Genomic DNA, 25937 nt, shown 5'->3' on the forward strand with positions numbered 1-25937 from the left:
TGTGAATAGAACATGACAGACAGTCATGGATCTGGATCCTGCTCTGAAAGAGGGTCATTGTGACTCGGATATAAGACTCTGAAAGAAACCCCATGTAGTTAAGACAATAACTCTGACCAGGCATTCAGGGAACAGTTTTGTTTTGTAGGCTTCATGCAGCCAAACTCTTTTTGTATCCTACTTTGTAATCTTCAGGCTCCTTCAAACTGAAGAACTGACAGCATTGTTGGGTCTGAGAGGTAAGAAAAACAAAACTGCAAGTGTTATTTTATGTCCTATGTGTTCTTTTAACTTGTAAGAAAACAAATCTGGAAAATTACATGAATCATAGCATCCTACAAGACAACGCAGTTCAGAAATGCTCAATCTTTATGGAAATCTTCTTTACAGCATCCAGATAAAGGACAACAAATTCTTTTAAACTAACTAGTATATATTTTTATGTTAGTACTTTTTAATTAATGAGTAAATAATTCAATTGACTATTTTTTTAATATTTCTAATCGTGACTAATATATTTCACTAGGCCTACTTGTTAGATTCTGATATTAACTCATTAGATATAATCCAATATAGACCATGCAGTATCATCACTAATAGTTTTTCATTACCTGCTAATAATTATTTTTAGTTTTGCATATTAGCACCTGATAAACTATTGTTAATGTTTCTCATGTCACTTGTAATTTGCTTTATTTTTGGTAATGAATCGTCAATGGTTCAGTTTTGTTAATAATTGTTACTAATGACAATTTAGCAATATTTGGAAAATGGAACTTGCCACTATTGACATCTAGGCACTACTAGAAGCAAATGAAGTATTAGGGACTAATTCAATACTACTGACTATCGGATTATTTATTAATTACAAATAATTACTAGTAGCATAACAATTTTTCGTTTTAAAGGAGAAATTTGTTTCCAGTGCACAGGTGAGTTGTCCAGCTGTAATCCACCTTTGGCAGTTGGGCAAAAGGTAGGTTACAAAACAAGATCATAACCAAGTTCCCAGTGCCAGCTACAGGGTAATGGTGTTTTCAACAGCATGTCTTTATGATACAGCAGTGCATGAATGTAGACTCGTAGCATGTGGCTGTCAACACTGGAATAGGGGGGTGTTCCTACACTTTGGGACCGCCCTCTGGATGAAGCGGAGCCATTTACCACAGCAATGTCAGCCCAATCCACGGCTGGGGAAATGCACATTGCACGCTCCTTGTGTATTTCCATCGCAGCATAGAAAATAACGGGTCGAGTACTACGGAGCGATGGCACCGCCGACTGACACGTCTTCTGAACAGCCTCACGGATCCCAGGAAAAAAATGCTCGTGGGAATTTAAAGGAACATTGATTTTGCTGTATTTTAAAGCATCGCATCAACTCCGCTCACGCTACCAAAACGTGATTGAAGCTGATTTATCTGATGATGGTTTTCTAGAACAAACTGTTCAGTTTTGGCCATCACAACGCAGACTGAAGATCCAATCCATCACCGATGCGTTAATCGCAAGTCCGTCGCCGTGTTGCTTGTCTTCTTGATATCAGAATAAGAACATCTGTGATTCATAGGAGCCAGCTGCACCAGCTCTATAGTATTCGAGCATCCTTCCGCCAGTGTGCATCATCATCACCATCATCATCATCATCATCGCGCCCTGCAGGTCCATCGCAAGAGGGAGGATCCGCAGAGGAAATCTCCGGGCAACACCACACATTCAGAGGATGCTTTGGATGTAAAATAAATAACGATGGGGAAAGATCATGAATTACTTCAAGCGGTGAAGACTGAGGACCTGATGACGGTGCAGAAGCTCCTGCAGAGGCCCAAACCCGGGAAAGCAAGTAGGTCTTGCTTGATTTAAAAAAAATAAAAAGCGTTTGCGTTATTGCTTACCATGTTGTCATGGCGGGTAGGCAAGAGAGATCCTAAGTTGTTGGGTGTACTTTCTGATGAGAAGGAGAACACTTGCCCTACCTTTTAATTATGGCTGTATGTTTAGGATTTCACTCAAGCTGTTGAAAATACCAGAATATGTTGTGTTTTGGGTGCTGATGCCCTCAACAAGCTTTCTAACTAGCATTATCAGCAAGGTCAATCAGCTTGGTGAACATCTTGGTTTTGTTGGTCCACCAACTAGACCATCATAAACCAGCATGGCAATTCATTAGTGGGCTGAGCTGGTCTTTTTCAGAATGATAGAGGGGTCCCATGTTGAATACTGTGATGTTCCAGACTTTCATATGATTATGGAGCTGATCCTGATGAGCACTTTTTTTATTTTAAGCAATGATAAATGTTTTTGAAAGCCCAATATATCCACTTGATTTGCAATGTGATTCTGATGCTTTCCCCTCGTAAAGGGGCGTTTCAGAGGTGGAATACTGTTTGTGCGTGCATAAAACAGAGTTATATGAACATTTTCAGAAGCAAAATGTCTTTCAACAGGCAACAACTTCTAGACAAAGCTGTGTGGTAAACATGATTTATTTTTAGAAGGGGGGGGGGGGGGGGGGGGGGATGAGGATGCATTTCATATGGTGAGAAAAACACTCTCCCATTGAGAACTAAATTTGCTTGGCAGGTTCACACTATCATCTGAAAAGCAAGCGTGAACATTCATATGCCCACCTGGACTGAGCTTCTCATCGATGTTCTGCCTCGAATACCACAAACTGAGGTGGCTGCACATCAGGATGCATTGTGCTGGTCTGCTTTCTATCTCCTCCACCACATCTGTGACATTATCAACAGCATCTCACACAACAGCTCGACTGAGATTTCTTTGTCTTACGTGCCTGTCTGCGCAGAGCATGTTTGGATTATAATAACCCCTGGGGGCTCAAGGCAGAGAACCACAGCCGTCATGACGCTGAGCACCAGGCTGTGTCTCGGCACTCGTCTGCCTGTTCTCCAGTGTGGCAGCAGCACACTCCTGCTCTGCTAAACACTGCCCCCTGTAATGATGGGGTGGAACGAGCATGAGGTGCATCCACATCACTGCACTTTCACAATAGGAGAGAGAGGAATGAGCTGCCAACGAGCTTCATCACTTGGCTTCTTGCCATCGAAGCAACACGTAGATGTATGCTGTAAACGGTGACAGCTTTTTGACATTGAATATGTATGATGCTTGCTCTGTGGGAAAAGCAAAATCTTGGAGTATTATGTCTTTTATAGTTGGTTATTTCAGGTCATGGTTGATTATTGTAAGTCATTTCACTTAGGAAGACTCAAATTGTGTTTATGAAAATCTGTGTTGAGTTCACATGTTCATGTAACACAGTTTTTTTGTCAGTCAAACAATGAGTCTGCTTCTTCAAACGGAGAGTGTTATGCCTCTGTGAAAGTGTTGTTGGTTAGCTTTTATGTAAAGCTCCACCTCTGTATTGGAAACACAAAGCTACCCAGAAGCCAATTAGTTCAGTCAGAGCAACTGCAGTCTCCTGTTTGACAGTGATTGGTTGGGCTGGATGCTCTCTGTGCTCTGTAACAAAGTTTTGGTCAATTGACTGAAATGCAGCACCTGCATTTGTTTTTGTACGAAAATCCTATTATTATAAAATCATAGCTTATTAGTTTAAGGACTGTAGCTTTGAACAATCAAGTGCCTGGCCCTGGTGTCATTGATTGCCAACATTGAATTGTTGTGTGTTTGACACATACATTTTTATACCATGTATACCCTTATACATTTCGTGAGCTTAGAATTATAAGGTTCTATCTCCGTTTAGGGTAGTTCTGAGATATTGAGCATCAAAGTTTTTACATCCCAGCTGGCAATGGAGAGATGGAACCTTTTTATTTTATTAATAACTATTAATTTAATTTATTAATTACTACAAAATATTTTTTTTACAAAAATAACACCACACAGGCATTAATAAACACCTAATGGATCAGATTATGTCAAAAACTAAATTTCGACCAAAAGTGGAGATAGAACCTTATAATTCTAAGCTCACGATTTGTAAACATTTATTAATATGAATGTAGAGTTTATTTCTGGCTATTACTAGTTGCCTAGATGTACTTTTACATTGGTACAGCATTTAATTTAATTTTAAAGGGGTCCTATTATGCTTTTGAACTTTTTCAACATTAGTTAGTGTGTAATGTTGCTATTTGAGCATAAAAAACATCTGCAAGGTTACAAAGCTCAAAGTCCACTCCAAAGGGAGATATTTTTATATATAAATATATATATTTAAACGCTTTTTTCCTGGGCTTTATTATACCCCAACATTTATCTGTGTGCTGTGCTGCACATTTTACGGAGAACAGTAGACAGACAGAGTACAATGCAGGCTATATGCACAAAAGCTTCTCCTGAAATGGAGCAGTTCCCAATTTGTCGGGACAATCTGTTGTTTGTGGATCACAACTTGTTAGTATGTCTTATTATTTGTAGTTGCGTTTCTATTAACAGTTCCTATTAAAAGTTTAATAGTTGCTATGATGTAAACAAAGGGCAAAGCGTTTGCCTCCGCTAGCCTGCTAACTAACATTACAGTACTGATGTAGTGTTTACTGTAGCATTTGTAAGCTCTTGCTTTTGTAAGACTGTTCACCGCCCCTTAGGAAAATTAACCATGGTTTTGTGATTGATTACTGTTTGTATTACCATAGTTTTCAGACAAATATCATAATTAAATGGTGTATAACATCGTACCCTAAAATGTATAAGAAAATTACGGGGGAAAAAACGCACCACTCTGAAAATTTCCTGTGAAATCTGTTCTTGTAAAGTCCGTGCTTGAAATCCGTTCTGGACGATCCTCTTGTTTGTTAACATTCTGAATTCTGAATCAGGCTTGAATTGGTTTGAAATTGACGCCATCCTTAATATTTACACCTTTCCCCAACACACACTAAGTGGTGCCAATCACAACACACTGGGCCAGCTAACCAATCACAGCACATTTCGTATTTCGGAAAGAGGGGCTTCATGGAAACCGGAACTAACGGCACGTTCAATCAGACTGGGGAGAGAGGTGCTGTTATAATGTGTGTGTATATATATATATATATATATATATATATATATATATATAATGTATCTATCTATCTATCTATCTATCTAAAAATAGCTTGCATCACGTATATTGTAAAATTTTGGCAATATTATGAGGTGAGTTCAGACAACATCATAAAACATCCCTCAAAAAGTGAAACGAAGCTGCTGGCCGAGCTCATATTTGCACTCACTGCCAGTCAATATTAAGACAGTGGCTTGGAGCCCTGTAGCTAATCCAAGTAATCATTACTTTCACTGCTTAGTGTGATGATTGAATTACAGTGCAGATGGCTTTGAGTGAGTCGCAGAAGAGAGAGAAAGAAAGGAGGAAAGAGTGCTGGGAGGGAAACCAAGAGAAGCAGAAATAATAAGACAGCAGAAAGACATCAGTTACTCTGACATAACGAAACGTTCACATCTCTCACTGTACGGTTGGCCACCTTTGGGGGATTTTAGTGGTGAGCACGACTCTAGTGCTGATGTCTCACGCAAGAAGCGTTTGTTTCTCAATGGGGGTGAAGCTCCTTTTCTGTTCATTTATCCGAAGTACTGAGGTCTGAATTCTGAGGTGTTACTGTGTATATGAGCCCAGAGGGAGGGAGTGAATTGGAAAGAGTGTTTCCAGACGATTTCTGCGCAGCATTTTTCCACATATTCAGCACATTCTCCACCTTTTCCACAAGCATTCAATGCAGAACCCTACAGAAAGAACATCTGGAATACAGTATATCTTATTGCAGTAAATTGCTGATTAGATTCATTAGCATGAAGTGAGTGGAACATTGCAGAGCGTGACTCAACATACTGATGAAGACATGACGGGATGGGTTATCTATTCTCCACCTCTACAACCTGTTCACATATCCCAGCAGCAATTAGAGACAAGCTATTTTAGCAGTCGAAGCATATGGGGTCCCAAAGGAAAAAAAACTCAGATCGTTGTAGGCCTCGCTCACTCTGCTTTCCTCTGCCGGCTTGATTCTGATGTTTTGGAGTGAAATAAATCTGGTGAGAAAATGAAAGTAGGGGTGCAGTAGTGTATAGTGCTATATTGATGGATGGCAGTCAGCTCACCGAAGTACTAATACTGTTGAGATTGGTTGGAGGATTTATTTTCACTGTATATTCATAAGCTCAGAGTCTGCAGCGGGTACATTAAATTAAATGTAGATGCTTGACATGGCATGCTTTATTAAATGTCCAAGGTTGGATATCTTATTGGGTGGTCAAATGTATATAATATAGTTCAGTAAGTACTCACAAATCTCTCTAAAGAGCTGAACATCGAATTACACATTTGCGGTCGTCTTCCAGGATGTTTTCTCTTTTCACACAAATAATTGAAATAAATCCTAATAAAAAAAAACAGAGTGAACACAGAAATAGTGGGACAAATGGTTAAGTGTGAAAGTTTTGTATTTATTTGAGAACATACATTTTAAAAAAATAATAATTTCCCTCTGTATATGCTATAGTATAGTGTTGTGGCATTTTTCAGAAACTAAACCATTTGGCATCATTAAAATAACAGCAATTACACATTATCATAAAAATGTCCAAATTTGCTTGTATTCACCCTGTATTATGAAGCCATAATGCTGAACATTAAGCTTTTAAGATATAAAACATCTTTGTCTAAGAAATGGGTAATTTTTTTTGATACTATATTTAGCTGTGGAATAGACATTTATTTAGTTGCTATTGAGTCAAAGCAGAACTCTTTGAGCCCCCCCCCCCCCCCCCCCCCCCAAATAACATCGATGACAGGACAAAAACTGTCTGTTAGAGCTGTCAATTTATGATAAAGTTTCTTATTCTGTTATTATCTTATGTAATTAAAAAGTCACTTGATGTGATATTCAAAATATGTTTTTGAAATAAATTTTTTTTTTTTTTTGTAGACTACATTTTTTAGTTGTATTAGTCTATTTTAGACTAATAACTGGAAATGGTTATGTAAAATGTTTCAGTGCTCAATTTGTTAACGTTAGTTAATACAGTAACACTTTAGTTAGGGTCCAATTATCGCATTTAACTAGTTGCTTGTTAGCATGCATAGGCTATTACAGGATATTGGCTGTTTATACTTATAAAGCACATATTAATGCCTTATTCTGCATGACCATATTCAACATCCCATAATCCAACACATTACCTTACAACTATATACAACTTAACAACTACCTTACTAACTATTAGTAAGCAGAAATTAGGAGTTTATTGAGGGAAAAAAACGTAGTTAATAGTTAGATAATAGTGAGAATTGGACCCTAAACAAAAGTGTTACCGTTAATTCATTAGGTATCATAAACAAACAATGTACAACTTTTTTTATCTGTATTTATTAATCTACATTAATGTTAACATAAATTGTTAATTCATGTTCATTCAAAATACATGTTATACTTGTAAATACTAATGGATTAGAATTGTATATGTAGAAATTACTTGCTGAATAAAACATAGGTGCATCTATATCATTTGATAAAGGATTTGATACCATGTGCAAATTTCCTTCCCAATTGCAATGGCTGCTGACCCTGTGAGCACATATCCATCCAGATCTCCTCATTCACACTCCAGATGGGAACTTTAATCATGCCTGAGTCTGTAAGGATCAGATGGATTCAGGTTTGCTAGATATGTGATCCATTTGTCTGCTGTAGCCCGGCAAATATGGCCTCCAGACAGAGACATCTGCACTATTTCTCAGCCGACAGCCGCAATTCTCCACACAGCTGCCTGTCGGTCAGCTCACCCCAATCCAACATCTGGATGTGAAGATCCTCAATATCTCTCAAGATTCTTTATTTCCAGTAACATTGGGTTTACTGAGTCACTCTTAGTGAGTCACTCATTAAATCTGTTTATTTGCTGTGAGGATTATGATTAATGACTCTTGCAGTGACTGTCGTTAGAAACTCATACTAATAATAATGTAAAAAAGTGTGTGCACTTTCCAAAGGTTTAGTAAAAATGTGAAAATCTGTGGTGATGGCATGGAATATATTTCAGAATATGTAAGAAAGAAGGAGGGTACTCACTTAATAACATTAGAAATTGATTGAATTGAAAAAAAAAGGGTGTTCTTTAAATAAAAAGTAACCATTAATGATATAGAATTCAGATTAAATACACAATTTCAAAGTATTCATATGAATGTGTGCTGTAATACATTAAAATACATTTATTTCACTTTATTTATATTAAAAAACAGCCTTAAAATTCAGTTTCAGTTATCAACATTACTGCTATATTGTTAGATTTCAGGCGATGTTCTGTAACACTGCAGCATATAAGAAATGACAAAACACACAGTCCACTTTTTCCACCCTCTCTCTCCGTCCACCCACCTCCACTATACCCACAACTCCATTGTGTGAGGTTACATAACAGCATCCTCTGTTTCTCTTCACACCTCTCATTGATGTTCATAATAGCGCAAGGTTTTATAGACTTTTTGAACCGTACAAGGGCATTTTTACATTTTTCAAACAGCCAATTTGCAGATTTTTATGTATGAAATCATCAAAACTGCAATTATGCTCTCAAGGCTATCATAAGGAAACTTGAACAGATTTCATGTGTACCATGGTGTGGTGTCTGATCAAAGTGATAGCGATAAGCACATTTATACATGCCAGAGTATGTGGCTGGAATCAGCAACAGTTAATGTGCTTAAGAATGCTGCCGCCTCCTCTACCTCCAGGATTATGTGGGTCAGGTCCCCAGATTAAGGTCATGTGTTGTAAATGCTCCAGGGGACCAAGGCAAAAACGGGACAATGGGTGGTTGACATTTTCTTAGTCAACTATTGTTGTGTTACACATACTACAACTGATACCTCATTTTGTTCTATATCATCTCTGCTTTTACAAAATGCAAAAAGGTCATACATTCTACAATACATTTCTATAATGTTAAGATTAGTTTTAAAACATATGTAAATAGAAAACAGTTATTTTAAATTGACTTCTTTAAAAAAAACGTTTATATGTTTACAGCATAATGTTGTGATGCCTATAGCATAATGGGTTTGCCATATTGCATTATAGGAGTAGCACCAAAATAATTTATGTAAACGGTTCTGAACTGTTCAGGGAACATAATATTCTTCTGACAGAACTTCAGAAACACTGTCAAAATAGTCTCCCACACATTCTCCAAGAATGTCATCTCTGCTTTCCTAGCTCCCATGTGTAGGATTGTTTCATTTGTATAATTTTTCTTTTAAATAAACCTCTTGCCGCTCACCAGATCACACTTTCCCAGAGGGGGCGATTGAAGCCAGGCATTTGTCTCTGCAACGGACCCCGTCTGTTGAGGAAATGGACATTTTCTCCCCCTTGTGACATTAATCTTCTTCCCAGTGTAGCCCCAAGTTATTTCAAACCAATCTAGTCTGTGAATTAATTCTCTGCACTCAGGCCCACTTTTAATAAATCATAACTCGCACTTTGTGATAAATCAGTCACGCGCATGGCAAAAGTTTCACCTTTTTGAACTGTTTTCTTTGCCTGTTCTCTTTTAGCGATAATTAATTTTCTAATGGATTCCTGATGATGTCATGTATTACATCCCTATCAAGCAGAGCGGATCAAAACACATTTCCCTAAGCTTTTCAATTTGATGAGACCTCATTGCTTGAAATGGCAATGAACACATTTAAGTTATAATCAGATTTTCCAATAATATTCTAAACACATTTTTTTCATTTGACCTTTTTTGTCTTATTTTAACATGCACAGACCATATAACAAGCTAGCCTCTAATAATGGATCTAATTGAACTTTGTGATGAAAGGTTTTGGAAATGCCCTTTAAGATCCATCTTTAATCTGGTCAGAACTGCAACTTGGTACTGAATGTTGAAAAAACATTTCCCATTTGTCTTCAGTTCAAAGAATGATTCCACTATTCTTGTTCTCTCAATAGTGAAAGGGCTTGTAGATGCTTTGATGAGAGCAATCAGTAGGCTGTTTGCATAAAGATCCTTTTCTTTGTGTTGTCTGAGGTTGAAGGTAAAAAATATCATGGAGACGGTCTACGGTCTATAACTGAAGCCTGTTCACACTAATTAAATCCCTGGAGGTTATTGAGTTGTTGTGCTATTGGTTTCTAGTATGCATTCAAACGCCATGTCATAGTCATAGCCTTATATATTGTGCCGCTGCTCATTCGCATAAAGTTCTTTCTTATGTCACAAAGAAAATGTCATTCAGACACTTTGTCTTTGCAAATCACTGTCAGTGTGACCTCCTCTTTAAGACATAATCTCCTGTCAGGTTGATTCTTAAAAGTGCTTTAAAAGAATCGGCACCGGGAGCTCCATCGCCTAAATAATGTAATAAAACAGTGCTTTGTGTTTCTGTGGAATCATTGTCGATTTTTCCGCAGATTCATCCATTGTGATTGTGTTCATGGTCATAATGCATCTTATTTTGTGAAAATGCATGTTTCCATGTGGCTACGTTGTGGCTCACAATACTTGGCTTTGCCAAACCAACATGGTACAATTACTCGTGGAGATCTGAGTGACTTGTAAGATTTCAGTTTCCTCAACTCTTAATTGATATAATGATAATGGTAACTACACAGTAACTATATTAACATCCACACAATTGAGCGATAATGCTGCAGTTTTGTCATCAGCCTCTTGAAATCCTTAAGCTCTTCACAGTCAGCTGAATTCTGAATAGCTGTCAGTGTTTTATCATTCATCAGCTGAATTTTTTGGGTGAAAGTGATTCCAATGATATCGTTCATCTGTGTCGTTATTGTTATACCAGTGGTGTGGACTTTACTATTCACATAGAATTAGAACAATTGTTAACATTTTCTTGTTACAATTATCATCCTTGGCGTTTACTGCCTTTAATCCAAAATGCAAATAACTGTTCCTGAATGTAATGCGGCGCTAACAACCACCAAAATAGACAAACACAATTTTGATCGAGGTTGTAAACTAGTTGACATTTAGTTTGAAAGCTCAATTTAACCGTTGTGTAATTTACAGTCAGAGATGTCCATTGAGAAAAGGGCTTATCTTGTATTTGGATTTCCGCACTAAGGATTATAATCTGCAACTGGTTATTATTGAGAATTGAATTTCATGCCTATTGACCCAGTGACTGATATCTCACCTCTCATCAGGCTCTGCAGGTTGAGGATGTTTCCCAGCAACCATAGCAGCCCTAGCCTACTGGTGGACTGTTTGCTGGCCTAAAGAGATCGGTTCAAATATCAGGCTGTTTCTCCTGTGTGTGTGCTAATGGTGCCCAACAGGGCAGCAGGCAGATGGTGCCAGGGTTTACAGGTGCCACACTGTGAGAGTGGTCCTGGCAGAGATTAGGGACTGAGAGCGCTCGTGTTGGGACGCCCAGGATGAAGATAAAAAAGTTGCCCATAGTTCATGATGCTGTTTGCTATGGAGATTCACATATATTTTTGTCTAGTTCAGCTCTTTGGCTGTGATAAAGTTGGATGCATACTGCATGCATTGAGCTGAGCATACATTCAGACTGTGGCATCACTCAAGAGTAGCTCTAGATAACAGATGCCTTGTCCTGGGGATCTGTCAGACCCATCCATGCTTTTCTTATCGTTTGCTATCTTTCTCTCTCTCTCTCTCTCTCTCTCAAACAGATGCCTTCGTCCTGCAGTGATGTGTGGGTAGAGAAGGCCCTCCAGCACCAAATTATACTTGACATTTTTTGTTGAATCTGTAATTTTCCTAGCTTTCAACAGACAGCTTTTAGTCTCATATTTAAACTTAAAGTCAGTATGAAATGGAAGTTGCGATTGCTTTTCATCCCTATTGTGACATATATCTGAGTGAAATGGCTTCTCAAATGAGGAAAAAGATGTCATTGCGTCAATAAGATGTCAATAACAATTCTCAAGTTTGATTTTGTAATGACTTTAAAGAAATAGTTCATAGTAAAAAAACAAACATTCTGTCATTATTTACTTACTACTTTACTTGCTTTACTTTCTATTTGTTGTTTTTTTATTTTGTGATTAAAGTTTTACGTTGAACGTTTTTTCAGTTTCCGCCTCCTTCTTCCCTGAACACAAACCTTGTTACAATTACATTCTGGCATGGTCATACATGAATTTATTGAGTGTTTCCCATGGGTATGTTTGAGTGTCTGTCTAACAGTAGCTTGCTCACGTATTAGACTACTCATACTACTCATGAATGCGTCAAGAAGAGCTAGAACTGAATAATAACTTAAATATTGGCCCGTTTCTCAAAAAAAATATTGTTTGGCTTCAAAAGACTTGAAAAAAGACAATGGAAACTTTTGATTCTTTCACCTTTTGCATCCTGCAGAAGAAAGACATTCATCAGGTTTGGAACAACATGAAGATGAGTAAATGCTGACAGGATTATCATTTTTGGGTGAACTATGGAAAATAGCAAGCTACAGTAGTGTTTGAGTGTAGATAGACAACTCTCAAACATATCCATGGGAAGCACTCAATAATTTACATGACCTTGCAAAGTTTGCCAGAATGTAACAGTGAGTCGACTGCTGGAATTACCCTTATTAACAATGTTTCACAGCTAACATTTGAAATACTATATTCCCACGCTCATTTATATTGTGGTGTGTCTTTTGACTCCAAGTATATCATTGTATGTCTGTTCACCCCACCCTTAAACCAATATCCATGGAGATGACTTACAAAAATGGGTTATTGTGGCAACTTGCATTTCAAGTTTCAGCTATAGAATTAGTCTCATTGTCAGGGCCTTGTTTGGATAGATGATAAGCCACACTGATAGCGCTCCATGAATATATAATTTGAGAAGTGCTGCCAGCTCCTTACCAACATCATACTATCAGCGTGTGTTATCTTAGAGAGCGCAGCTCCAGCTGTTAGCTAAAGTGCAGTGTTAAGCTTAAGTGGAGGCTCTTCAGGAGCTTGACAGGGTCTATGAGCTGGAACACACTGCAGTGAACGGGAGCTGTTCTTCAGAGAGTCCACTGGAGAATGGAAGATAATAGAAATACTATCCTTTATCTAGCCTTTAACTCTTCTCTGGTCACATCAGCCGGTTTTCACAACACAAGATGCAACTTAACACACTGGGTGTTTTTTCTTTTGTCTGCAGCATTTCTCCTAATCACTTGTCCTGTGTGGTAGTTTTTTTGTTATGAATGTTTTATTTTATTTTTATTTCATTTCATTTTATTTTGTGGCTCTGCTTGCATCAGTAGAAAATCATTAATGGGTCAATAGAAAAATGTAGTACATGAAAATAACTGTTTTCATTTATTTATTTATTTTTTTACCATTATTTGTATTTTAGTAAATGGAAAACCTAATATTTATCTATGCTTTTATTAATTGATTACTTTGATCAAATTGTAAATTTGAATATAGTCATATGTCAGTAATGCTTAATTGATTTAATTTGTCCAATTAAGTTTTTTGTGGCCTATCAATTTCTCAAATAATTATAAATTGTCACAGTTACTGCTTTACTGCTTGTGTCCAGAGTAAATGTGATGTAACTGTAGGTTGTGATGATTGACAGATTACAACCACAATAGTTTGCTTGACATGTAAAACACTAGATTTCTAATGGTTGATGTCCTGAGGACAAGATGTGTTCCATAGTCCTTCCAGCCAACGATTAATCAGCTGGGTTTGAGTGTGTGCTGATGCAGCGTTATAGCACTTCATTACATGGATGAGTGGTCTTAATCTATCCTGCTAGTCCTTAAACCACAGAGTCCTCATTATTGCTACTCCACAGGCTCAGCCTCCTCTCTCAGTATCCTGCAAGACTGCCGCCTTAATCTCAGTCCAATATGCCATTTCCTCCTATACAAACGTTGGCCTGATTCCATATTCACTGGCTAACTGCGCTTTTGGGAAATGGGAGCGGGCTTGAGTAGTCCTGACCCCCTATCCTGTGCTGCACAATGCAAGAAGCCCTATCATAGACAGGAAGGAGTTTGGTTCCTGGCACATGGAAAAAGCTCTTTGTGTTCCAAGACCAAGCGAGGAAAGGAGCTCGAATCTCCCTGCTGGAGGAGATTAGGCCCTGGAAGAGTATCAAGAGCAGGGCGGTTTTAGTGGCACTGTCGTTCTGGGAGCCGTTTTCTTCATATATCCATGTGTTGTGTGTAGCATTTCATCCTGTAATTCACTCACGCTGGATTTGTTTACTCCTTCTGTGGCAGAAAACCAGTTTAAATGGATAGTTCACCTCCAAAACTCCATCATGTCGTTCCTAACCTGTAATCGTAATGTAAAAATGCTTTAAAAATTGTAGTGCATATGTGCAGCTTAGAGAACAGGTACACAAAGGGTTTCTCAGGCACATCAGGAGTTTGTTAAAACATGAATGTTAATGTTTATGCAAATGTAAACCAATTGTACATTTTTGTTGATCTTTTTCGAGTTGATTTCTCTTCGCACAGTTTGGAGTTGGTAAGAATTTTAAAATGTTTTTGAAAGAAGTATCTTATGCTCACCAAGGCTGAATTTATTTGATGCAGTAAAAATAGCAATATTGTGAAATATTATTACAATTTAAAATAACTGTTTTGTATTTGAATATATTTTAAAATGTACTTTATTCCTGTGATGCCAAGCTGAATTTTCAGCATAATTACTCCAGTCTTTGGTGTCACATTATTTTCTTCTCAAGAAACATTTCTAATTATTATCATTATGTTGAAAACTGTGCTGCTTAAAAACGATGCTACATTTTATTTCAGGATTCTCTGATGAATAAAAAATTCAAAAGAACAGCATTTATTTAAAATAGACTTTTTTTGTAACAATGTTAAAGTCTTCGCTTTTGATCAATTGAACAAATCCTTGCTGAATAAGTGTTTATTTCTTTATATAAAAATCTTACTTACCCCAAACTTACAACAGTAGTGACAAAAGTACTGATAAATGTTTGTGATGAAGAGTTGTTTGATTTCATCCATCTCTGCGTATTGGAAGATTGTGTGTGCAAACATACTTGGCAATAAAGCTCTTTCTGATTCTGATTCAGATAACAGAAAAGAGACAGAAAAGATGTATCATGTTGTTAAACAATTATTTATTGTTAATGCTGCACCTTTATATATATATATATATATATATTTTTATTTTTATTTTTTTTGGTCCAAATAAAATGAATTAAAATGAATGAATATGACATGGCAAAATACTGACTAAATTTATTGGGTCAAAAGGCAAAAATTGTGACAGAAGAAGAAAAGTTTTGACACTCATCCAAGTGGTTTGAGCTGTTATGAAGTGATGGTGGAGATTCCCTGGCACTGAACCGCATCACAACGTCATAATACTCATGAATCGCTGCCTCCAGATGGTGTGCATCACAATCACTGTGTGAAACGGGGCACATTTGCCGGGGTAAAGATGAAAGGACGAAATTCTAAGTAGCTGACAAGTCCCGAAGGCCCACCCTGGTTCAGAGATGATTTCATCTTTACCCTGGCAGTTGGTTACGTTTGTGTCTTAACATTTGTAGATTTGACTGATAGCATGTGAGTGCAAAAGCAGCTATATATACTTCAGACCCTCAAATCAAAAAAGAGATGCCATCAGTTATCATCACAGAGTGAAAAGGCCTCTGCTTTTTGGCACTGGAACGGTTGACAGTGTCCTGTCCTATGATTTGTGCACCCTCAGAGGAACGTTTCCAACACAATTCCCATTAAGTGGATGCTTTCATTATGACAATAACTTGGATAAGGTTTCTATGTCTATATATCTTGTCAACTAATGGAATTTATGATTGCTGATGGATGGCTTCTGCTCGGGGTGACCTGCGGTGTTGGCTCCTTGATGACATTTGTCGAGCGCTCCGTAATGGAAACTGAGTGTCAGAAAGCACAACATTTCAGGCAAGCACAACAAGTAGCGCTAGATGCAAAAAGAGTCCTGCGAGAAAAGAGTTCAGAATGATCTTTAAGAGATAGTTCACTGAAAAAAATGTAAATTATTTGATCATGTTCTCACCCTCATGTCACCCTCAAACAAGATTTTTTTTTGTGTGTGTGTGTGTGTGTGTGTGTGTGTAACTATTCCTTTAAGTAAAGAAATAATTAAATTAATCGGAATCAACAGGAAGTTCCTTTTCAAATCAAGTAGTTAAATGTTGACGTTAGATGTCTTTAGTAATTACGCTCTCTGCTTTCTGCAGAGTGTCTTAAAGGTACAATATGTAAGAATTTTGCATTAAAATATCCCAAAATCTCAAGGCCAGTGTTATATATTTTGTTAAGTTGATTACTTACAATATCCCAAATGTTTCCAACTATTTTTAAATCGTGAGAAAATTGTGATTTTAACCAAGGAAACGGGGCGTTAGAGCAGGGGTGAGCTGGGAGTCGCCAGTCAATTGCGTCATATCCGCGTTACCCTCGGTTTCCGCTCGTACTGCGTGGAGTCCTGGACAAATGCGAAAGTTGTAGTTGTAGCGTCTATCAAGCTACAAACTTTAGCTTGTTTCTTGCAGTCGTTATGGGACACAATTATTCTTTACCGATTGCTGCTGGTTCTGTCGACAAAGCATGCTTAATTTGATATTTTCCAAATGTAGCATTCGGTAATAGTTATGTTTATGTAAGGAAAGTATTATTGCTTTAGATTTGTGTTTAGTTTATTGACATTGTTTATCACGTCTGGTGTTTATGGCCATGTAAATAAACATAGCTTGTGTTATACATAAAGATTAATCAGTATTTTGGCAAATGATGTGGGCATGTTCGAATGTACTTTTACAACAATTGTTTAGAACATGTAAAACTGCGCAGCGTTATCACAACAATGAATTCAACAAATACAGTAACATCTATGAAGTATTAAACCTTACTTTTCTTGCGGTTAATTCATTTTAATGAAATAATAGTGTGATGAGGTTTAAGAGTCAGGAAGGAAGAAGACGCATCGTCGTGACTGGGACTCGTACTTTATTAAAATAAAGCAAAACAAACAAAAGCCGCGCACAACGCGCATTCACTGTGGCAACCGCGACGGCACAAAACAGTTAAAAAATGAGAGCTCGGATCCACCGGTTTTCTTCCTCTGCGTCCAATTTTCTCTCCAGTCTCTCTCTCGTTCCAGCGCGGCTTATAAGCGGTCTCTCCACGCCGATCACTGCAATAAGACACAGGTGCATTTGCACTTGACCTACTTGCTCGTCTCTTTTCTCTCCCATCACAGACCGCGCTGAACCACGCCAGCCTCGCCACTAAAAGCATGTCATTAAACGCAACATTTATAAAAACAGAACTTAGCCTCATCCATGAACATGATTTTTCGATTCCCGTCTGACTGATTTACATCCACGGTGGAGTTTAAAACGACAGTTCCCATCATTCCACGCTCCTTCACATCGTCATCAAGCTACGCCGTTGTTGTTGTTTGGAATGTAGCGCCCTCTAGCGGCAAAAATTCTTGCATATTGTACCTTTAAAAGAAACTGATCAATGAGATTTTATGTCTGTATTTATGTCAGTCATTGTTATTCAGAAAATGCAGTGAAACATTGCTTATTCAGAACACATAGTGTTTAATAAAGCATGGTTCATTATCTCTAGAACTTGACAATAAATTATAAGGTTAGATAAATCTTGTGCTACAAAAACAGAGCTTGTTCACTTATGCACGCACACTCGGGCCTCAATAATTTTAAGTTGTGATTTTAATTAGGAGAGCATTAATGATACAGATAGGCTGTAATTTGCTGGTGGGAAAGAAGTACTACAGCTTCATTTGACCCAGCATTCATTATAGTTACAGTGTGAACTGTGGAAAGAATAGACAAAGCAGTCCCATGTAAAGCCTTACGAAGACGTGCCCGCACACAAACAGAGATTTGATGATATTTTGGCGTTAGCTCCATGGAAACTGGCCTTACGGATTCAGGGCAATAAAGCTGTTACTAGAGCTTGCTCAGTGTGCGGGACATATCAAGGCTGTGTCTTCGTAATTCATGGCGGTGACCATGATGGGACATGTACATCCAATAACACCCCACCCCCACTGGCAAATCTCTCTGTTCTTCACTCTCAGTTCTCTTCTCACCTTTCTTTCTATCTGTTTTTGTGCTATCCTATCCTATTGTACCTCTCTTGCTGTGTCCGAATTCCCATACTTTCATAGTATTCAATGCAGAACTTGCTACTTGACTATTAATGAAGTATCTTACGTAGGTTTGCTGAACAAGTACAATTTAACCACAGTGAACAACTTTTTGGTAGCTATTGCATTTACAAATCTCAGAGTATGCAGTAAGTGACCTGGGTATTGTACGCCTATACTGTTTTATGAATTTTGAGTAATTGAGCATTTTCTATTTTAAAATACTGCTTTTTTTTTTTTTTGCAGTTTACTTATCTGCTTTATAATGATAATATTTCGCTCTGTCCTGTGACTGCTGCAATCATGTTTCGAAAGATTACATATTGTTTGTTGGTTGGTTTAGATGTTGGAGTCGGATTAGCGGCTCAAAATATCTTTTGTCATATTGTTACTAAAAGTGACATTTTCCTACACATTTCTGTCCATTACGTTTGATATATTCTCAAACGTGTTTGGGTTTGGGGGGTAGGGTTAAGGGATCTACAATTAATCTTTAAAATGGTAAAAGGACAATTATATCTTAATGAAATAAAAGATTTGTAAATATTTTACATTTCTTTAGCTGTAAATATGAATACGTTTAAATGTTGTCAATACGTCCTTATTGTACATTTCAGCATCTGTTCAAACATACAATAATGTACATTTTGCACCTGAAAATGTTAGGTATTGATACCATGTATTAACAGTTTTAAAATGTACTTTATTCATGTGATGGTGATGGTAAAGCTGAGTTTTTAGCATCATTACTCTCCAGTCCTCAGTGTCACATGATCCTTCAGAAATCAGTATAATATGTAAAATGTTATTCTCAAGAAACATTTCTCATTTTTATTAATGTTAAGCAGTTGTGCTGCTTAATATTTTTGTGGAAACCATTATAAAAAATTGTATATATACATTTTTGTAGCATTATAAATGTCTTTATTCTGACTATTCTGAATTTAATGCATCCTTGCTGAATAAATGTATTCATTTTTTTAACAAAAAAAGAAAAAAACTTGCTCCAAACATTAAAACGGTAGGCTAGTGTACGTGACTCATGACTAATGGCAGAAATAGTAAGAGTATGCTATATTCTTAATTCAGCCAATCTTTATACATTATATAGTATAGTATAGTAGTAGTCAGAATCTGTTCTTAATGTGACTTCCTAAAGTATCGTCAGTTCCCTGTGACGACAGAATTCCTAAACCATTAAATGCATTGCTTAAACTCTTCCTCTGTTTACTGCAAAACCATTTGTTTTTCTCAAGAAAATGCCAACTTTTGAACATATGGCCACAATTACGTGTAGGGAAGCATGTTTTCAATCTGCCAGTTTCATGATCTGAATGCAGTGTAGACTGAGACTCAGAATGAAAGAGAGGGTTCCTGTGGCTGTGTTGTTTTTATCTTCAGCTCTTTGATACTGTATGTTGTGAAGTAAGTTGTCATTGGTAATTGGAGTGAATAAGTCTGGAGGCTGTTTACTAACTGAGATGTGCACTCTTAACAGGTCAGCTTGCCTCGGCCTTGCCCCGGCTGTTTTTGTGTGCTGGTGAGAGCTGGCAGGCCGTTTCGTGTGAAGAGTCTTGTTTACTTTGCCCACCATCCCATGCTTGTTTGTTTCCATCATTCTCCACTCCACCTTATTTGTCTTGTCGCTGTGGTGATAATTGTGAGTGAGATTGGTGAATGGTGGTTTGTTTAGAATGGATGTTTAAGTAGTCTGGCTTGTGGGGGACGGTATGATTTTAAGGCACACTTAACACTAAACACAAAATTCCCCAAGCAAGAGAGATAAAGAGGCATGAAGGACCACATTAGTCTGACCCAATGTGAGCAGGACCCAAAGGAGGTGCAGGGTATCCCTGTGAATCTGAAATGAAAGGAACAGCAGAAGTTCTGAAAGATATTTCATGAAAATGTGTTTAATTAATTAACATAATATATAATGCATATCATTTTGTCATGAAACAGGTTATTGTCAAATTTTTATATTATTTTATTCTTACTTAAAAAGTAATGTAATAAAATTATACTTTTATTCAGCAAGAATGCATGAAATTGATCACAAGTGACAGTAAAGTCATTTATAAAGGTATCTAAAATAAATGCTATTCTTTTGAATTTTCTGTTCATCAAGGAAAAAAACGTATCATGGTTTACACCAAAATTTTAGCACAACTGTTTCACGATAACATAATAATAATAAGAAATGTTTCTTGCATCAAATCATCATATTAGAATGATTTCTGAAGGATTCAGCACAGGAATAAAATGACATTTTATTTATATTTATATATATGTGTATGTATATATATACAGTATATATATATATATATATATATATATATATATATATATATATAAACAGTTATTTTTAAAAATAACAGCATTTTTGACCAAATTAACTTCTTTCAAAAACATCTTTACAGACACTTTTTGAATGGTAGTGTATATTTTATTAAAAGTAGTTATTGTAAACATAATGTAGTTAAATACAGTAATATAAGATGTATTTGTCACATTATATATTATGCTAATTATTGATATATATATATATTTAATATTCCAGATACATCAACATTAGAACGAGGGTATTTTTTTTGCATGAGAAACTTTTCTATTTGCATAAGTACACAACTTGTACACCGATAACAGCGAACGAGACCCAGTGATATTATGCTTTAGAGAGACTGTAGAGTTCATGGAAGTGTGTTGTCTGTCTCATCGTTCTCTGTGTCACAGGCTCTTGGCTCAATACTGGAGTGTGTTCAGTATAAGAGCCGAGTGCAGGCTATTACTGTCAGAAATGGCATTTACAATGATGAGGATATCTCTTCAAAACCACAGGCTCGGTGCGACCTGGGTGTCCCACATGCTGAGAAAGAGAAGAGAGATATAGAAATGGAGAAAAAATAGCACGGCTTGCAGACAGCGCGCTGGAGGTGCTTACATTAACTTTGCGGTTTCTCTGTTTTTGCATGTTGTGGAGAAGCTTCAGTTTTACTCTTATCGGAATGGTCCTGGCTCTTGCCTACGCATCAATAACAAACCCTGCAGGACAGACGCAAATCTGCAGAGCTGTGTTTATGCCCAGGCTCTGTCAGAGCTGCCAACCAGGGCTAATTTAATTGCATCACCTCCATCAAAGCAAAGCAGAATCAGCACACAGGATCCAGAAAGCAGATGCAGTGTGTAAGAGTTACCGGTTATCCCCCAGATGGACTCGCCATGTTTAATTGACCAAGAAAATTACGCTCTTAGGAAAAGATGAAGGTGTTGTAGTTTAAGAAAAAGGCCTCCAGTGGTATTTAGCATGGATGTCCACAAGCTTTATCTAGTAGTAGTGCTCTTGACACATGCTATACTAATGTACTCTTTATCTGTCCTCGTTAAGACGCTGTGTTAGAGTACTGTCTGTGTGCCCAGCTAAAAAAAAAAACACCCCCAGCTTTTTGACCCTGTCAAAAAATGATGTTTATAGTCAACTTATACTGACACCTTGTGACGTGAATGTAGCATCACGCTGCATGCAAATGTAAATGTTTGTGGATATTGATGCCGCTGGATAAATGCCCTATTTGCAGTCAGCCATGATTTACTGTGTCCAATTATAAGTGTCCTATAACAAGTAAAGTGAGTAGCATTCGACTTGTTTTGTGGGATTGCAACACTTCGGCCCCCATGAGGCGACCCGCTATATATGTGCAGTAAGCCAACGTTTATTAGGCTACTGAAATGACTGAAGTCATCTCATGTGAGTAGACATGATTTTAAACATATTTTCATAAATAAGTTGTTTTGATGCCTTGTAAAACTTTAATTGGTTCTAATTCGGAGCACTTTTGCCTTATTTCAAGAATACGAGAAGTGTAGACAATTTCTTCTTCAGTTGCCTGTCAAATGAATAAAATATAAGACACAGAAATATTCTGGTAAATATTTATACCCCGTATTCCAGACCTGACATTTACCCAAACAGTGTTCAAACCGCTTTTCTCTGTTGTTTAGAGGATGACCTCTGCTGTGAAAAGTCTTTTTTTCTTTTGCTCTCTTTCTGTCTCTATTCCTTTCACCCTCTCTATTTGCTTTGCCTGGAGGAGAATAAGACAGACAATGCAGCAATATAATCCCAAGTTTGCTGTGTTTAATCTCATTACACTAGAGCTGAATCCATGAATGACCCAGAGAAATGGACACCCTCAGCCCTATACAACCCCACCTGCTTTGACCTTTCACAACCAGAGTGTCCTTAGCTTCAAAGACTGCCAATTCTTTTGAAGCTTGTGATATGGCTGCAAGAGCCAGCAAGCCTTTTAGTTTTATCATGAGCCAAGAAGAACAATAACAAAACCTCAGTGAAACCCAACACACATCAAGAAGAGTAGATACTCTTATATTATAGCATTGTGGAGGCCACCAAATTGCTTGACGGCAGTTACGTCTTGGCTTCGGAGACTTTTACCGTCCCCTTTCTGTGTGAGCTGTGGTGTTTTGCTTAAATAGTAGATTTTATGATGTTTGTGACGGGCTTGGTGGTGGTCTGTTCATTGACATCGTTTAAAATGCTTATTTGACTGTTTTCCAGGCTCCTAATACTCTGAAACACACACAGCCTGCCGTTTACTGCAGTAACAGGGACGCTGCATGTTTGTGCGATGTGCAGTTACATCTCTTTGCTAAGCTCTCGGTCCACACACAACAAAGCTCCTCCGCTTGCGCTACAAATTGAGATAAATGAGGCTGATGTTTACCTTGAATTGGAAAGCAGTCTGTTGTTTATTTACCACTTGGGATTCGAGCATGACTCTTCTATACAAGTCTGTGTTATTTGAGACAATGATGTTAAGCTTTGGCATTTTCAAATAACCGTCTCAAGGGTGGTACTTTATTAAAATACACAAGGAGTTGTGCTCTTGATTGTTGACATAATTGACATATCCAATGGCCTGTGTTTGACCTGAGGTTACTGTTAGTCATCAAATGAACGCAGAGTGTCCAAGCTATTTATAGGGACTTCCCTGAAACAGCTGTACGAGTTCAAAGGAGGCCTTGCATAAGTTTGTACATGTACTATTGTGCCTGTCTTTAGATGGATACATGTATTAACAAAGGCAAGATTGTGCAGATGTTCGTAGGCTATTCATGGGTTTCATCCGGTCCCTTTCCACAGGTGTAAAATCAAGCACCTAGATTATGAATGCAGACTGCATTGTGCTTGATTAATACACCTGTGGAAAGGGACCGGATGAAATCCATGAATTGCTTTATTTGTTATTGAGGCGTGTTTGAAGTAAACTTGGAAAGTCGATTGTTAACCTTTTTAATAAATGTCTATGGTGACATTGTGGACGTCATTGAAAATAAACACAAAGGTGCCTCATAATCTTTAATCAACATGAAACTGCTTCTCTATAAAAATAGTACATAAAAATAGTATCATCAACCAATAATTATTTTCAAGATCTTCAAAATCTTCTTAGAGATCACAGCATCTCTCATACATGAGCATGAACATCACTTTGTTTTAAAAAGTTGTAGGAACAGTTGGACTGCCGGTTGTGATGTCATGAAATGGGGAGGACTTAGCTCATGAATATTAATTAGCATAGGCTCAAATAATTTAACATGTTCTTTTATTGTGTTGAGAAAAAGATATCCTTTGAGGTGCACTGATCCGAAGATCAAGTCTGCATAGAGTATTTTTCAGACATTGTTCTCTACACTGACTTCATACGCTGATTTCACGCAGCCGTTATTTTGAAATTGAAAGCGAGGCTCCGGTGGGAACAAAAACGGAAGTGTCGCCTTTAATCACAGGAGAGTCGTGAATGCGATGGCGTGTTGTTGTGTTTAATGTATAAACAGTATAATAAAAAGTTATTCTAAAACTGTACATACATTTCTTTCATACTTTAGACTATATACAGTGAAATTCATTTATAAATAAAATAATTTTTTTATATATAATTCAGAAAGTAAAAAAAAGAAGCAGGAATGAACTATATTCATATCCTATATTGGATATTAACATGAATGAATGAATGAATGAATGAATGAATGAATGAATGAACTATATTCATATCCTATATTGGATATTAACATGAATGAATGAATGAATGAATGAATGAATGAACTATATTCATATCCTATATTGGATATTAACATCCAATAGTGTAAATCGCGGCAGCAGCTTCAGGTTGGTAGTCCAAGGCATTGTTGTTTATCTTTACTTCCGGGGTTCTTCCCACCGGAGCCTCACTTTCGATTTCAAAATGGCGGCTGAGTGAAATCAACGTATAAAGCAGTAATTTTAGTGCTTGAGTGAACTTGTGACATACACTACTGTTCAAAAGTTTGGGTTTGGTAAGATTTTTATGTTTTTGAAAGAAGTCTTGCTCACTATGCTCACTGAGGCCTTATTTTTGTAGTCAAAAAGTTTAAATGACTGTTTTCTATTAAAATTTAATTTATTCCTGTGATGAATTTTCAGCATCATTACTCCAGTCTTCAATGTCTAATATGCTGATTTGCTGCTCAAGAAACATTTATTATTATTATCCATTCTGAAAACAGTTGTGCTGCTTAATACTTTTGTATATATATTTTGGAAACCGTCTTACTTTATTAATAATAACTACATCTGCCACTGTTGGCCTAATGATTTTCAAATCAGTGGATAAAATATGTATTGGCAACAACTCTTTAGTCTAGTGGTAATATTCTTCTGTATCCTGGTTAAAACCAGACGATTCTCAGTAGTAACTGAGTTATGGTCTGGCAAAGCTTCATTAATAACTCATTTCCAAAGGGGCGTCACCAACGGACGTCGCTCAAATGCCTCTGGGTGCAATTGGATAGACCTAAAACCAATCAGAGCGATCGTCATCGTGTAAAGCCACATGCTGCGTCCCAATTCGCCTAAGTTACACTACGCCATAAAAGTATGTACTCGTTTTGTGAAGAAAAGGTATTTACTTTTGAATGTGTAGCAAAAAAGTAGGCAAGCTTTGGGACATACTACTTCGTCATCTTTATCGGACGGATCTGTCGCGTGCATCTTGTCACGTAAACTGCCCTGTCTGTCAATCATCTTGTCACAGTTAAAATCCTCTATTAAATATAATTTAATTTCCAACCGTTTCGGAGAGAAATGTAGTAGCACGTTTATCTGCCAGTGGGTCTTTCATGGAGACTGTCCTCATGTGTTTGCAATTTGAATATAATAATGCATTTAAAAGTTGGTGCGCTTCACCAACGGACGTCGCTCAAATGACTGGGCGCAATTGGATAGACCTAAAACCAATCAGAGCGATCGTCATTGTGTAAAGCCCGCCCCAACGTTTCTGATTGGTGCTGCGATTTCGACGGATTAGAAATGGGCTTGAATGAGCTCTTTGCCAGACTACTTGCAGAGCAAATCTAAATTTGCCGGAAGTTGTCTGGGTTTTCCCAGGCTTCTTCTGATGATTCTCGCTTAAATTACAAAAGGGCTCTGGGTTCCAATCTGCCTTAATATAACTTTTTGTTTTTGTGAACCAAATTTGTATATCAGGAGGCAGGAAACAGTTTGCGTTTTGTTTTGTGATTTCACTAGAATGGATAAAAGGTGCATTTCTGAGAGCTGTCTGCTGGAGAGAAAATATAACTGCTGATGATTTCTGCAGTGGATAATGGCAGTGACCACTCAGAAAAGTATTACAAATTATGCATTCCACCATTCATTATAACACACACACACACACACACACACACACACACACACACACACACACACACACACACACACACACACACACACACACA

The 25937-nt window shown here is 37.4% G+C and overlaps 1 protein-coding gene across 12 annotated transcripts in view; it reads left to right on the top strand.

The window, feature by feature from the left end:
* The first annotated feature begins 1002 nt into the window (after positions 1–1002).
* The window catches only part of caskin1 (CASK interacting protein 1), a 104283-nt gene continuing 79348 nt past the window's right edge, over positions 1003–25937 (top strand). For 2 of the 12 annotated variants that reach the window (XM_082165787.1, XM_082165785.1), the window contains exon 1: positions 1005–1843. In XM_082165787.1, the coding sequence (XP_082021913.1) occupies positions 1750–1843 (94 nt within the window). In that variant the 5' untranslated portion in view covers positions 1005–1749. Of the gene's footprint in view, positions 1844–25937 lie in introns of all 12 variants that reach the window. The other 10 variants (XM_082165788.1, XM_082165786.1, XM_082165780.1 and 7 more) reach the window with 7 other exon arrangements.

The sequence above is a fragment of the Leuciscus leuciscus genome (assembly GCF_965113295.1).
Source record: "Leuciscus leuciscus genome assembly, chromosome: 1".
Classification (NCBI taxonomy): Eukaryota; Metazoa; Chordata; class Actinopteri; order Cypriniformes; family Leuciscidae; genus Leuciscus; species Leuciscus leuciscus.